Source organism: Nipponia nippon, unplaced genomic scaffold (assembly GCF_047370975.1).
Source record: "Nipponia nippon isolate SJK-2023a ecotype South Korea unplaced genomic scaffold, ASM4737097v1 scaffold_1, whole genome shotgun sequence".
Classification (NCBI taxonomy): Eukaryota; Metazoa; Chordata; class Aves; order Pelecaniformes; family Threskiornithidae; genus Nipponia; species Nipponia nippon.
The window spans coordinates 103253757-103269502 of NW_028262290.1; the positions used below are offsets into that span (position 1 = coordinate 103253757).

The 15746-nt window shown below is 37.8% G+C and overlaps 1 protein-coding gene across 18 annotated transcripts in view; it reads left to right on the forward strand.

The window, feature by feature from the left end:
- CTDP1 (CTD phosphatase 1) overlaps positions 1–15746 on the forward strand; it is a 120002-nt gene that overhangs the window by 11669 nt on the left and 92587 nt on the right. For all 18 annotated transcript variants that reach the window (XR_015706426.1, XR_015706420.1, XR_015706421.1 and 15 more), the window contains exons 2-5: positions 5495–5578; positions 8688–8781; positions 10243–10371; positions 11731–11881. Coding sequence is in view for 15 of the 18 variants with exons in the window: in XM_087765282.1 (XP_087621408.1) it covers positions 5495–5578; positions 8688–8781; positions 10243–10371; positions 11731–11881 (458 nt within the window). In the remaining 3 variants the exon portion in view is untranslated. The remainder of the gene's footprint in view (positions 1–5494; positions 5579–8687; positions 8782–10242; positions 10372–11730; positions 11882–15746) is intronic.

The window sequence follows — 15746 nt, forward strand, 5'->3', positions numbered from 1 at the left end:
TCACCACCTGCTGACCGATGCCCAGACGGTCCCTGAGCAGCAGCCCCTGGGCCAGCTTTGCCCCAGCTTTATATGCTGAGCATGACGTCATGTGATATGGAATATCCCTTTGGCCAGTTTGGGTCAGCTGTCCTGGCTGTGCCCCCCCCAGCTTCTTGTGCATCTCCAGCCTTCTCAGTAGAGCATGAGAAGCTGAAAAGTCCTTGACTTAGTGTAAGCACTGCTCAGCAACAACTAAAACATCAGTGTGTTATCAACATTATTCTCATACTAAATCCAAAATACAGCACTATACCAGCTACTAGGAAGAAAATTAACTCTATTCCAGCCGAAACCAGGACAATCCCAAACTGATCTGAGGAAACCCAGCAATCTCTTGGCTTTTGGCAGATACCTGTGAGATACAAGCAAGTGCAGGGTAGTAGCTTCGTCTTGTAACTTTTGTCTGTTTTCCTATTCACACATTTGGAAAATTGCTCTATGTTTTTCTATGCCAGTGCATGGTTCCTTGAAGCAGACTTTAAGATAATAAATAAAACTTATGTCTCCATGGCATGGAGATGTTCAAGCTAGTCTTGAACAGATATGTAAGATAAATGCTAATGAAGTGGCCTCGTTACTGTAGGAAGAAAACGTGAGTTGTTGAAACTGCCTCTGTCCTCCCCCAATCTTAGCCCTGTTTGTAAAAACGTTTGCACTATTGATCTTTTCCCATCAGTCACCCTTGCTGGACTCCTCTATGAGCTGCTTTGACTTTCTAAACCCAGCAGCAAACCCTGGTAGGGCTGGTCAGTTCTTTTACCTCCCAAGGTACTGAAATCGTCCTTTCTGGAAGTGCCAAAGGAGGGGGTGGGCTTTTAAAAGAAACATGGCGGGGGGGGGGGGGGGGGGAAGTAAGCATTTGTCGTTGGCAGCAAACCATTGGAGCATAGAAGGCCACGGCTAACGTACACTCAAGTTAGACTAGTTCTGAATGACTGAGATAACCTATCTGTTACCATGTTATGCTGGGTACCCTTAAGGTACAGCTCTTTGTAGTTTTCGTCAGTAAAGCTGTCTCGGGGCTATTGTACTTGTGTGCTGCAGCTGGCTGAGCCCCTTGGCTGCAGGTAGGTGTTCTCCATGGTGAGCTAGCTCAAGAAGTTCTTGTTCCTGTCCTCCTGTAACTCCTGCACTTGCTGCCATCGTTCTTTGCTGCTGAAAGTGTTAGATCATGCTGAAAACCCAGATTTAAAAAATAATAAAACCTTTAGGGGATTGCTTTTTGTTTGTAGTGGGTTCACTTCAGTGATCCAATTAACTGGTTGCTACGACTGAGGAGTAGCAAATCAAATCATAGATATGAGAACTTTATGTGGTGGTTTTCCCAGGGTGATGAACCTACTGGGAACTGCAGCTATGGTTGTGCTTGATACGAAGTTCTTATATTTGGAGTCGGCACTGATGACCAGGCCTTAGAATTAGCAAAGGCACTGACTTCCTCTGTTAATAAAAGCAAAATGCTTGTATTGGATTTCATGGAAGCTTTCCTATCCCCCCCCCCCCCCCCCCGTGCTGCTGATCGAAAGCAGATATTATTAAAAGACTTCTTTTAGAAACAGTCAAAATGTGGAAGTGCTGGAAGAACAGTGATGGGCTTATGGTCATCTGCATCCTGAGGCCGTTAATAAATGTTTGTCCCTATTCACGATTGTTGCAACAAAAATAAAATTTTGCTATAATGACACACCTAGTGTCTCTGTTTCTTATTTACAAGCACATCTGGAAAGAATGTGAATAAGATCCTAGAGTGGGTTTCCTTATTTACTTGTTCAAGTTTCACTTAAATACCATTGTATTTTGTTACTTAAAAGAAACCATGTGGGCAGTTTGCTGTCCTGTTGCAGTCCTTTGGCTATCTGGGTAGGTATTGGAATGATCTACCTCCTCCACAGACAGCCCCAAAAAACCTGTGCCTTTCACAGCCCAAGAGCTCTTCCCCAGTGCCTGGCTCATGTGCAAAGTTGTGACAGTTTGTAAAACTGTAAAAAGATATTGCATTTTTTGTGGCAGTTTTCCTTGGAACATTATTGTTGAGGTAGCTGATGAGCTGTGCTTATCGCCACGTGGGTCCTGGAGAAGTCTGGGGAGAAGGATGCCGTTAATGCTGCTAGCAGTAGAATGTATTGTAATTCTTCAGATTGGGGGGGGGGGGGCGGAAATCTTTCTTCTCTCCAGAAATGGAGTAGGGAGTGGCTCTGTTCTTTAGGCGCGTTTCACTCATGACCCAGAGAAGAGAACAAGCAGAAACCCGAACCCTGTTTGGTATATGCAGCCATTTGAAAATAGACATGCACACTTTGATTCAGCTTACTGTTGTCTGATAATTGTCTTGGATCTTGGCCGTTATATTTTGAAAATCTGTCACTTCAGCAGTAAAAGGAGTGTTTCCAGTTCTGAAATTCACAAAAGTCATTTTACTTGAGTTCCATGCTTGTTCTTCCACAGTATATTCCTTTTGAGTAATTAAAGCATATGCGCTAAAATTTAAGTGAGTAAAATATTTAAGTATGCTTAAGCCTTAGTAGAGTTCAGGCCTTCTTTCTGCAGCATTAAGTAGCATGTGGGTTGTTTGGGTTTTTCCCCTGGGAGAAGTCTGCTTAAGATCCTGACAGTTGTGCTTGCAACTTGACCAGCTTGGTTGCACGGTACTCAGAAGTTTGCTGGTGCTCTGGAGTTCTTCCTCCATCCTTTGGGTTGAACATCATTTCAGATAATGGCATGACAGAGGGCTTGGTCTCATGTATGTTTTATCTCCAGCAAGCATCATAAAATTAGGTGTTCTGGTCATATTTAAATATTCAGGGGCAGAACTGATATTCAGTCGTGCTGTTTGGTGTGTGAGAAGGTATAGACGTGCTGTTTAGGAACAATATCGATGAATAATTTAGAACTCTTATTTTCTTGTAAGAATCTTTGCTCTGTTAAAATCAAAAGGATACAGTGATGTGTACCTGTACATGAATGGCAACTCTTGCATGTCCTAATTTGAATCATACCTCAGCCGAGGCGTATACCAGCTCCTCCTGTTGCATTCCCGGAGTGTGACATTACCTCGGATGCAAAGTAGAGAATGCCTGAAGGTATTTTGACTTCTAAGCTGGCATCAAAAGACTTTTTTCCTGAACTATTGAAAACCAATTAAATTGGGGTAAAAACTCAGTCATTGTAAACTCCTATGCACATCTCTGTAGCTTGTATTGTGGGGTTTTTTTGGCCTTTTAGGTGTCTGTAATTTCAGGTTCATACACCGAACACAGGTTTGAAGATGAGCAATTCTGATACCGTCCTTAGTGTGAGGTGGTAGCCTAAAAAGAAGGAACTTGGCGATGAATCAAGGTAAAAGCAAGACAAAGGGAGGGGGGAGAGTAAGAGTTAAATGAAGCAATGCAAACGTAGGGGGATGAGAGGAGAGCTAAATAATCAAACAATGAATTGCCAGTAGTGAAGGGCCACAAAAATAGCTTGTCTTTTGTGCAGTTCTTGTACAAAACCAAGACTATTTATTATTTGTTTTCTGTGAAATACATACCATGTTTAAAAAAGGAGATCTAGAATGCTTATACAGGAAGAGGAGGTGTAATTTCCAAGCAGGTGATGACTGCCAGTGAGAAGGGAGTATTTTCATTCCCATTTTGTAAATGGGAATACTGGTAGTATGATGGCTTGTGAAGACTTTTCTTTAAATAAACCTGGCCTGAATCTAGTTTTTGCTCTCAGAGGAGAAAATCCTTAGCATGGGTATCAACTGCGGTTTTGTTAGTAGTGTTATCAGTCTTCTGGTCATGAAATGAGTGATGCGTTGGAAGTAAGCAGTTGCAGGCGTCATTGGGAAAGTGGATTTCCTTTTGGAATTCCCAAATGCTTAATAGTCAAATATATGCATGAGAGATCTGAGCATGCGAAACAGTTTTTCTCCTGGTGCTGTCTGCTTATTGCAATGAAGATTTGAAGCCAAAGAGAAAACACTATAACCAGCTTATGAAAGAGCTTGCATTTTGGTTTTTTTAGCTGCTTGACTTTTTTTATTTTTCTATAATATTTGAGAGATGCTGCATGGTCACAGAGTTGGGGAAGTTTTGTAGTAGCTGAACTATATCTACTTATTAGACGTTTGGTTTTTTTTAAAAAAAAGCTTAGTCTGAAAGATCAGCTCCTTCAACTGTATTGAAGAAAATGGGAGAAGTCTCTCATTCAAGTAATTGAGAGAAAATAAATGATGATATTTTCAAGACCCTAAATTTTGAGAACTGAATTTGAACAAAGGAGTACTTTAGTTGGATCACTCAACTGAAAAGCAGACTTTGCCTTCTAAGCAGTTTGGAATAGTAAATGTCACATTTCTGCATTTCAAGCTCTAATTTCTGGTTTGTTTTAGCCATTGTTTGGAAGAAATAATAAAATATCCTTTTGCATGTCTTCATTTTAAAATGTGGCAACCCAAGGCTTGAGGATCAAAAATTAATATATTTCTGTGAGAAGACTGAAGCAATATATGTTTCTGCCATGACACAAGAAAATAATAAACTCAATGAAATCAGTATAGAACTTGTACCCCTGTACTTGGCGCTGATGAGGCTGCACCTTGAATGCTGTGTTCAGTTTTGGGCCCCTCACTACAAGAAGGACATGGAGGTGCTGGAGCGTGTCCAGAGAAGGGCAATGAGGCTGGTGAAGGGTCTAGAGCACAAGTCTGATGAGGAGCGGCTGAGGGAGCTGGGGTTGTTCAGTCTGGAGAAGAGGAGGCTGAGGGGAGACCTTATTGCTCTCTACAACTACCTGAAAGGAGGTTGTAGTGAGGTGTGGGTCGGTCTCGTCTCCCAAGTAACAAGTGATAGGATGAGAGAAAATGGCCTCAAGTTGCACCAGGGATTGGATATTAGGAAATATTTCTTCACCAAAAGGGTTGTTAAGCATTGGAACTGCCCAGGGAAGTGGTTGAGTCTCCATCCCTGGAGGTATTTAAAAGACATGTGGGTATGGTGCTTAGGGACATGGTTTAGTGGTGGACTTGGCAGTGCTGGGTTAATGGTTGGACTAAATGATCTTAAATGTCTTTTCCAGCCTAAATGATTCTATGGTTCTAAAGTTTCCATATTTGATTTTCATTGCTGTGTAGGTCTTTAGCATATTAATGGAGAGTTGTATCTAATTGAATGTAAACTGTTTCTGGACAAACAATGCTTGTTATGTTAATACACTGAACTTCTTTGCTAAACTAAGCTTAGAAACTGACATTAATGTATGTTTTGGTGACTTTTAAAGGTGTGAAATTGAATAATTTGAGTACTTAGTTGGTGTCTTTTTCCCCCTGTTTGGGCAAAAGCATATATCTTAGGGAGCTGGCACTCAAATAATAATCAGAAATTATTTTTTGAACTCTTTCAATCTGCAGTCATTAATCTAAGTGTCTGAAACCAACCTACAATAAATGAAATGACTACATCTTTTTCAGGGGTGTCTTGGTGAGACTGGAAGGATGCAGCCATCCTGTTGTTATGAAAGGCTTGTGTGCAGAATGTGGCCAGGACTTGACTCAGTAAGTATTCTCAACTCTTTTTTTTTTTTTTTTTTTTTTCCCCCCAACTTCTCCTTGCTTGTGTTTAGGGATCCAGTCTCTTCCTTCTCTCATTTATTTCTTTGCTTCTCCATTTTGAGTCTTGGTAGCTGTGAATCATACCTATAAGGGTAACTGAAGTTGTAGATACTAGTAGGGAAGGAGAACAGTATTCATACTGCCTTACATAAGTAGGTCCACTTGAAGAGCTCCTGTAAGGAAAGTTGAGAGGGAGCTTCCTCTAAAAGTTAAATTTCAGCATAAAGCTGAATTTCACGTTTGCTTTTAAAAAAAAAAAAAAAGTATTGAGATTGGCTCATCAAGTTGTTGCTTAAAGTTGAGTGGTCTGAATATATTAATTCTTGATCACATTATTAATAGTTGTAATCATTTAAGTATATTTCTTTACTGAAAAATTGTGGCTTGTAGGCAGGAATCAGTATTCCTTGTGGATAAAACCAACACATGACGAGGAAATAGGCAGGATCTGTGCTGCTGTTGAAAAGTGCCTTAATTTACTTTTGCTATTTACACAAGGCACTTGTTTTGTCACCCTGACGTTTTCAAATATGTTCCCTCTTTCTCCTTATCTGTCACTCTAGTCACAGGTGCATTGTTTACAACTATATTTCCTTTTAGCCATTACAGGGATTCATAACTAGGAATATGGGTGAATAAGATGCTATGTGGGTTCTTGAGTTACAGTTCACGTTACAAATTTATGACTTAATAACTGTGCATGCTCTGTTTCTGCGGAGATAAATGTAAGGTAGCTTACTACCTTAAGTAGGAAATGTAAAGAGCATGCATACAGACATAAATTCTCATCGCAGTGTATACTACTTTGCTTTTTATGTACTCATAACTGAGGTTGAGAGCTGTAAGGTGTGTCAACAGTGACTTAATAAACCTGAGAATTTTATCTGTGCAGGTATAAATAGCTGTGAGGTAATACCAGTCTCATTCATGTGACCTTGCTTCATTTGTACTGTGTCTGAATGGGAGCTAGCTTGTTTCCAGTGCCTTTCAATTTAAGGCTTCAGAACTGTTTTCAATTTTTTTTGTGAAATATTCTGCCATAGAACTAAAGGAATTTAAGCCTTAAGCCAAAAAGAAAGCAAATTCAAAAGATGATTGTATTTCTCTTTTGCTCTGTCTCATTGCTAATACGGTTGGTAAAGAGAATGTTTCTTATGCATATCAAATTACTAATTCAACAGCTGTTTTCCAAAATGGACTGTATAGTAGCCTTGATTTTAGAAATGCATGTTGCATGCTCATTTCATTTGGAAGGAAATACTTTGGTTTCATTTTAATTCATGCTCATTAAGAATTATTTTGTGAGCATTATCCCATAAACCAGCATAAGTGGACTGAATATTGAAAATGTTATGCAATAGGTAGCCCAGTTAATGGTTGGATATAACTTTTAATGAAAAGATGACTGTTAATATTTTGTAAACAAGTATTATTTGGCAAAACAACAAACCTAACAAAAAGTTAGGATAATACTGAATATGGCTTTGCTTGCCCTGAATTGAATACTTTTTGAGGTTTGAATACGGTCACATCTAAATATTGCTATACTGCTATTATTTCATTAAATTCTAGATAAATTCAGGGTATGAGGTTTTCTCAATTAATACTCCTTCAGATAATGCCTTCATTTTATACAAAATGGCTTATACATCTGGAAGAATGTTAGGTCTGCTGAGCCTACATCAGAAGGCAATTCAAAAGCATCAATGCTTTCCTTGCTTGAAGAAAAGCGAGTACAGCCAGTTCGCTGCCAGCTTGTTGGGTGTTAGTCAGTGGTGCATCCTTTCTGTTAAACAGTTCTTATACTCATTCAACAAATGGTCTGAAAACAGTTCATCTTTTTGAAAGGCTCATTTAAAATACTGTTCAGTGTTACATATAAGAGGTGTTCTGAACTCTGAAGCAAAGGATGTAAGATGCGAAAATGTGCATGTAAGCTTTGGACCAAATTAAATATCTGTCTTTTGTTTCTGGGTATCAGTGCTTCCAGATACTGTGGTACAGTAAAAGCATATCTGTCTGTGACTGTGTCTACCTCAACACAGCTCATAACATTTTTTTTTTTTTTTTTTTTTTTTCCCTCAGAAGCTTGCTTGTCAGGAAGTGAAAACTGGGTGAAGTTTAACTCTGGCTGTAGATCTGATAGCAAATTTTGTCTTTGGTAGGACAGGTACTTGGGAGAATTAAAAAATGATTGTGTGTCACATAGGACAAAATTTTTACGGTAGTATTTTTAATGCTGGTGAATCATAAATAATGTCTTTAAAACTAGATATCAGAGTTCCCAACAAATTGTTTGTAAGCTGGAAGCTAGTGATACTGACACTATGTGGGGTTACTTGGTCAGTTTTCAAGGAATTTCATACTCGTATGTACACATGCAGTCTCTCTCTTTTATGTATATATAAAAATGAGGATGATATGTATTCTGTATGTATTAACATTTATCTGTATATACATGCATCTATATATCATATGGATATGTATACAAGTAAGACCGTGTGTATAATATACACATAAATAAAATAAATATAGGCACACGCATATGGTACCTCATTCTGTTTGTGCTGAAGGGAAAAGCATGCTGTACACAAAGAGTAACCCAGCCTATGCTTTGCTTAAATTTATTTCATAGTCTGGCTTGGAGAAAAGTAGATAATTGCGTGCTGAGTGACTGCAAAAAAAAAAAGGAAAGGAATAGTTTAAAATTTGAATGGTTTGGTAGTTATACTTAGTTTATAACTTTTCTAATGCCAATCAATACATAGATGTCTCTTTCATCTTAGTGTCATTTTTTCATGAAATAATTATATGGAAGTATAACTAATTACAGTGACTTTGCAAGGTTTTTATGGTGAGATGTTTTGATCTCTATCCATTTTGTTCAGTAACTTACATTAACAAGAATTTGAATGAGTATATTAGTCAAAATAGATCTTTTTAATCATAGTTTTTTGGTGGTGACTAGGTTGATACTACAAATTTTAGCGTGTTCAACTTTTCACTAAACTACTAATCTCTCTTTTGATGCTTCCTTTCCCTGCGTGATTAGGATACGAAGCAAGAATGGAAAGCAGAATGTGCCGTTATCCACAGCAACTGTGTCTATGGTTCACAGTGTCCCAGAACTGAAAGTTAGCTCTGAGGTAAGTACCATCATGCTTCCTTTATTCATACCTTTCACTGTAGCTCCACAGTTGAGAAGCTTAATTGTAGGAATTTCTTCAATGTTGTATATACTTCATACAGAAAGTTTGGCTTCCCTTTGAAGAGGAATTTGGTGTTGAACATCAGTAGCCCAGGGTTTTTGTGTGTTTACCCTAATGCAGATTGATTGTTATCAGGTTTTATAGTGGTTTTTTTAGAGCTGTGCACTGAAAAGATGGCACTTCTATGACAGCAGTCTGAAAACTTACTACTTTAATGTTTTTTGTCTCTAAGAATGAGCAGTTTCTGGAAAGTTCCGTTTCCGCTAGCTGAAATGTGTTCAAAGCTTGCAATGTCTTTGAAACCAGCTTCACCCTTCACCTTGAAATTGGTGCTACTAGATATAGTAAAGCTAGTTTGTTTGCAACTTACCTGGATGTTAAATTTATTTCATTATTTTTCAAATATTCCATTCAGCTGAGTTATCAAAATATGCTTGTTCATCCCTCAGTTTCTTTAGAGGAAAAAGCATGTTTAATTTGAAGATAAACATTCTATTTATCTTCCTTACCAACTTGATCCTTTTTATATTGCTGCTGGCTCTTTTTTGGGTTTGGATTTTTTTTTTTGTAATTCTTCAGAGAACACGAATGAGAAGAAATGTGAAGATATAAGCAGCTAGAAGTGTCCTCATCGTAGAGGAGCGTTTCAAAGGGCAATTTGCACTTGACTCCTGCTTCTTCATAATGCTCCACTTAACTTCGCTTTTAAGTGTAGCTGTCTTGTGGGTAATACTGCAGTTTGCTATCAGAAGTGGTTAAAGTGAACACAGAGCTTAATGTAGTACTTTCAAAGTTTATAAATATGCACAAGAGGAGTAAACTTCAACTCAGATTTACTGGAGTATAAGGTCTTTTGATATCGGTGCCCACATAGGACTATATAATTAACTATTCATGTCTGGAGGCATATATTCTTTAAGTTCAGATTGACAGATATAGTCATAGAACTGTCATTAGCAGCTTCAGTTTTATACTCAGTCTAGTGTTGTCAGCCATATTGTACCTAATTGATACAAAACTGCTGAATGCAGCAGCCAAAGTTTTCAGACCTACTGATGAACTTGTCCTTTGTGTACCCCAAAGCTACTGTTGTTTCCTCTCAAGACTCTTGGCCTTAAATTAATTCAGTGGTTGGTTACTTCTTAAATTTGGAAGTTGTTGTGTTGAGTTTATCAACTTTAAGAGTTACTAGTGTCACAAAGATCCAAGAGTAGACTTTAGGAATATTTTTTTTCTGTAGAAAAATTGCTGACAAAGCTAGCATCACTACAGTTATGTTGAAGCATCATTTCTTATGCAGGTAGTTTGTAGCAGAACTTCTCAAGCTTACAATACACAAGGCAATAAACCTAATTTGTTTCTTCTAAGCTAAGCTTAGTTGTGAATATTTTGTTACAGCAAGCTGAGCAGCTAGGAAGAGAAGATCAACAGCGACTACATCGAAATCGAAAACTGGTGCTCATGGTAGATTTGGACCAGACATTGATCCATACTACAGAACAGCACTGTCAGCAAATGTCTAATAAGGTAAATGTGTTAACTTTCAAGCCAAAGTAACAACAGGAATATTTCTAACAATATTTAAATGATCATTCTTTAAGAAAATATTCTGTGCTTAGGTAAAATTGTAGTTGAACAACAACAGAAAATGAGAAACAAGTCTTCTGAAATATGTTCCTTTTTTAATCTACGTTTAAACTGACAGTTTTCTTTCTTACATTTCTGCTTTCCTGCACTTTTCCATTCCAGTCACTTTAAGCGAGAAGTTTCAGGTAGCTATTTTTAATCTCTGTTTTCCTTCCTCTACAATTCACAAGCTGAGTACTCAGTAATGAGACCTTTTTCCCCTCTAGGTCTGAGGCAGATATAGTGAATTACTGTTTGAAGTCTGTGTGTTACTATGTCTGTCATTCCATGAATGTCTAGTGATTTTTTTTTTTCTTTAGTTTAATTTTTTGGGGGGAGTTCAGGTGTTGCTGTTTAATGTCTTCATGAAACACTTGCCATTGAACTGATAGGGACTATTGGCTTGTAATATTTCCAACTTGGAAACTTTAAAACAAGAAGGTCCAACGTGCTTCTTGTTTTAAAGTTTCTAAGTTGGAATGTGTCTACAGTGTCTTGTACGGGAGGATGCAAATTCAGACTCCAGTGTCATGCAAACTGCAGTTGCTTCGTTCCTCTTTCTTTCCTCTTGCAGTTCTCTCGTCCAGTGGGTTCAGCATGTGTTCACACCTGCTGGCAAAAAAACAAGCTGTAAATGTACTTTGCAATTGAGAGGAAAGGGAACAGTGAATATTCAGCTTAAAGGTTAAAAAACCTTGTGTATTTGAAAGGCTATGTCTTCATCTGTATAAATGCATGATTTGAAGAAAAACCTTTTTTAAAATATTTTGAGATTTTTAACTGGGATCTTTATCTGCAAACTTCCTTCCTGGTTTGCTATCTGATGGTATGTTTCCATAGACATAATATTTTTTTCGTCCAACAAAGTCTTTCTCTGAACTCAGTATGTACTGAAACTAATCTGAGTGAAGTTCACTGAGTAGTACTGATGGCAGTGAGATCCTGAACTTTCTGAGAAATTTCTCAAGTTGCTTTCTTCAGTTTGGTTTGCTGTAAGTGAAGATTTGAATTAAAGGTACCTTGACTGTAAGCTTTTCAACAGTGCAGCTTCCTGCATTTGAAAAACTTAGTGTTGGACTGCCTGGCCCAGAGCAAAAATGTGGTTTGGATTTTATTCATCCACATAATCTTTGTGGCCGAAACTTGCTTTAGCCTAATCAGACCAAATAAAAGTAGTGGAAGTGATGGAAGAGGGCACTTCTGGAATGTTGGCATTTTTGTTTGGTATTTTGATAATATGAAATATGCTTTTTCTTCTAGGGCATATTTCATTTCCAGTTAGGTCGAGGTGAGCCGATGTTGCATACTCGTTTGCGTCCTCATTGTAAGGAATTCCTGGAAAAAATTGCCAAGCTGTATGAATTACATGTTTTTACTTTTGGCAGCAGACTGTATGCACATACAATTGCAGGTGAGTAGTATGTTACATTTAACAATCTGAGTATGAAGGCCGATTACGTCAATATAACTAGTGTTCTTTCTGTGGTTGTTTTCAAGTGTTTGTTCTTTGTGTTGTGCAAAACCACTTCCTAAATAGTCCTATAAGCAGAATTTTTAGCTTGTTTACAAGGCAGTGCCTGTATGCCATGTAATTTTAGAAATAATCCTTTTTTCCCCATCAGATGTGCTTTTTTTTTGGTTCCCTGATGGTTAGAGAATCAGATTGTGGCATGACAACTAGTGCCTTCCTATTGAATTAAGTAAGAAATGATGCTGATGGGCTGTAAAAATGATCTGCAACATCACTTGTCTTTAGAAATCTAAAGCAACAGTTCCATAAAAATCAACAACATGAAATTATCTCCTCCTGTGAGGAACCCCCCCCCACTGTTTCCTTTCACCAAGGAATTTTGGCTGCTATAAATCAATTTACAGCAGTTCTGTTTGTGGCCTGGAGCTGAGATGCGTTTATTTGAGGAAAAGCACAGATGTAGCAGTATTTTCACATATTCTTCTCAAGAACTTAAAAATATTTTCTCCTAGTAACTAGAAACTTGCTTTAAATTATAGCAGTAGTAGTCTATGGTGTGGGTCACTGGCTGAAATGTTTTCTTTTTTCCAACAAGCATAAAAGAAACTTACCGTGTTATGCAAGGCTATGAGTCGAATTCATGTTAGGAGTGTGACCATATGTTTAAACTGTAAAATTGGCTTTCACCCCATCTTGAGTCTTCCTTGACACAGTAGCATTTTCATATCAGACTTTCCTCTATTGCGTTTGTCGGACTAAGCCAATATAATTAACAATATTTTAGGTTATGACTCTGCATGTCAAACTGTCCTTGCTGCTGCTTTGTGTCTCCTAGCTTTTTTTTAAGTTGTCTTTCACATCTGCTTTTTTTGTCTCATGTTGCTGTGAGTGCCTTGAGCAATGCTATCCCAGTGATCCTGCTCCTTCGCAAGAAAGGAAGATTCCAGAATAGTTAGAGAGCTAGCTGTCCTAGTTAGCTCTATAACAGTTTACAAAAGAATTTTGTAATTCTTTATGCATGTTAAATAAGCCACAGAAGATGCTTGTAATGACCAATATAAGAGACTTCTGTAATCAGAAAGCAATACCTATTTGTGGTCTCCAACTAATTGTCCTTGAAAGAAAATTCAGGAGAGGCATATCCTGTCCTGCCTGTCCATGTAAACATTTCTACATTACTCAGTATTTATTGGCTGAGTTGTTTGAAGAATCTTCCTAAAGCTTTGTCAGTCTCCCTGTTGGATTATACATTGTGTGCTGCTAATGCATTAACACCTTTGTACCCTGCTGTCCTCCTTAGAGTGTGGTTATTTCTTGTGTAGCAAAAGGGGAATGGTTTTCTCATACACGAGGTCTGAATACCTGGTAGTAAGAAAGTGGGTGGGCAATCTTCCTCACTTGGATCTATGTGCCAAAATCTGCATGTGGCCTAAGGTCAGAAGATATATACTAAATAAGGTCAGAAGATGTGTAGCAAGTAGCTTCAGTGCCAGGGAGAAGAATGAGTTGCAGTGGTAAACTCATGATGCGTAAGTGTTTCCCCAATGACCGATCTTCTCTCAATGTGTAAGTTGGTCCTGTGTTTGCTCATTTTAATCTCTGAGCTAAAATTTGGATTACAGTGCAGTCCCCGTGCTGGCGCAGACCGATATTTAAAATGCGACAAGCCTTTTTGTGGGCATCATACTTGAGCTGCTCCATCTGGCCATAAATACTCTGATTTGCTCGTTTGGTGGCTATTGCTGCTTCCTGACATCTCCAGACTTCTGGATTTATGCCTGAAGTTGTCTAACCTCTTCAAAAGCATTCAAACTACAAGTGGATTACTTGTACAGTGATAACGATAGCTTCAGCTGAAATATGTTGGTATGGAAAAACAGTTGATAACAGCCTTCGGTCCACATACTCACCTGTGTAACCAAGATGCAGTAACAGAGAAATACATAGCTAATACATATAGAGAACACTTGATGGCAGTATTGGTTAAATGATTTCTCAGAGAGCTGTCAGTTTGACATTCTACCATTATCCCTACGTTACATAAAGGAAGGACTTGTAATAAAATGCTGGGAATCTTTTTCATAAGAAAAAGGTTGCTTTCTTAGGTCCTCTGTATACATTCTATATTTCTTTGTGAAATCTGAACTCTGAGCTGGTCCTTCCGTGTCCTGGAAGGCTTTTTCCTCATTTTGCAAACAGATGACATCTTGTCAGTCCTTTTCTCTCATCCCAACTGACTCCTATCAGCTGTTAAGTGGGATTAGCCAATACTTGTAAACGCCATTTATGTCTGCTGAAGTCATTTCTCCTAAAACCCTTTCTTAGTTTGACAGATTTACAAAGTGTTATCTTGTAGCACGTTTATGAAGATGAGTTTTTTCTCTTCTACATAATTATTTTGACCAATTGTTACTTACTTTCTTTTCCTACTGTGCCTAAGAGAAGTTTAGCACATTTAATACTGAAGTCAGCTTAAATGCTGGTTAAAAAAGTCAATGCCACTGTGAATTTTGAGTTCAGAGGCCACTAAGCAACAATAATGCAATGTGAAATCACTCTTAAGATTTATAGAATTTAGAAAGCAGGACTAAGTTGAGGGCATTCATATGTATGGTTTATTACAGCAAGTGTATTACAGTATGTATTTCCATAAATAATTGACAGAATATGTGTGTATATGTAATCACCAGTGTCTGAAGGTCTCCAATGCTACTGAAAGATTGGGTCAACAGTGCTCTTTGCAGGTTCTAAAGTAGGACCTGAAGTGTAGAACTGGAGGTGACCTGATTCTTCAGAAATTCAATCTTAGATTTATTTTCAAAAGGAATTCTTCAAATTCATGTTGGATCCTACTATTATATCTCTTCTACTAGGAATTGCTATTTAACTCGGTCTGTCTCTAAGATTTGAGACTTCCCCAATATTAGTTACTTTTGAACATTGCATCTTGTGATGGTTTTTTAACTTAACTTTGCAAGTTTGCTTCCCTAAGAGAGTCTATATAAGATCAGGTAACAAAGCTTGATAGGACTGTATGTGTAAAGACCCAGTCTGAGATACTGGAAAACAAACAACTGGGGGGAATAGTCTCTGTTAGATAAGTCTACTGAATAGTCACTCATAATATGGCAGTCCAAGGATAATGATGGCGTCTTCAGTTTGCTCAAGAAACTACTTAGAGGCGTACTTAGCACGTTGTCTAATTTATGAGAAAAATGGAAGCTCAGTTTTGATTTGAAACAGCAAGTCTGCCTTCAATCATTTTGACTTCTACAAAAGGCTTTGATTTTTTTTGTTGTTTTTTAAACATGCTTACAAAATGAGAAATTCATCAACATTTGTCCTTCTGCTGGAATGATTTGTGCAAACTGATACTTCTACAATAAAAATATTCTGTTAAGAAAAAAATTCCTTATCAACACTAAGGCAGCAAACTGTGACCATAATAATTTTTCAGGATATGGTGGTGAGAAATGGATAGGAATAAATGAAACAAAGTTAAGAGTGCACCTCGGGAACACTTTGACTGTTTCTATGTACTTGGTGCATTTATACATAGACCTTTTCATTTCTCTGAAGTCATAGAAACTTGCAACAAAATGGCCCAACAGAAAAGTGACATCATCTAAACAGATGCTTTTTTTGGTGGTCTGTATTGAGTTTTTCTTAAAGAAAAAGCCACCAATACTTTGGAAGGTATCATCCATTTGAAACTTGCAGCTTCATTATTAAAGGTTAATATCCAAACAGTGTACTATCATAAAATTCTAAATCTTTCAATATGTAGGTTGTGAAAAGATTTTTA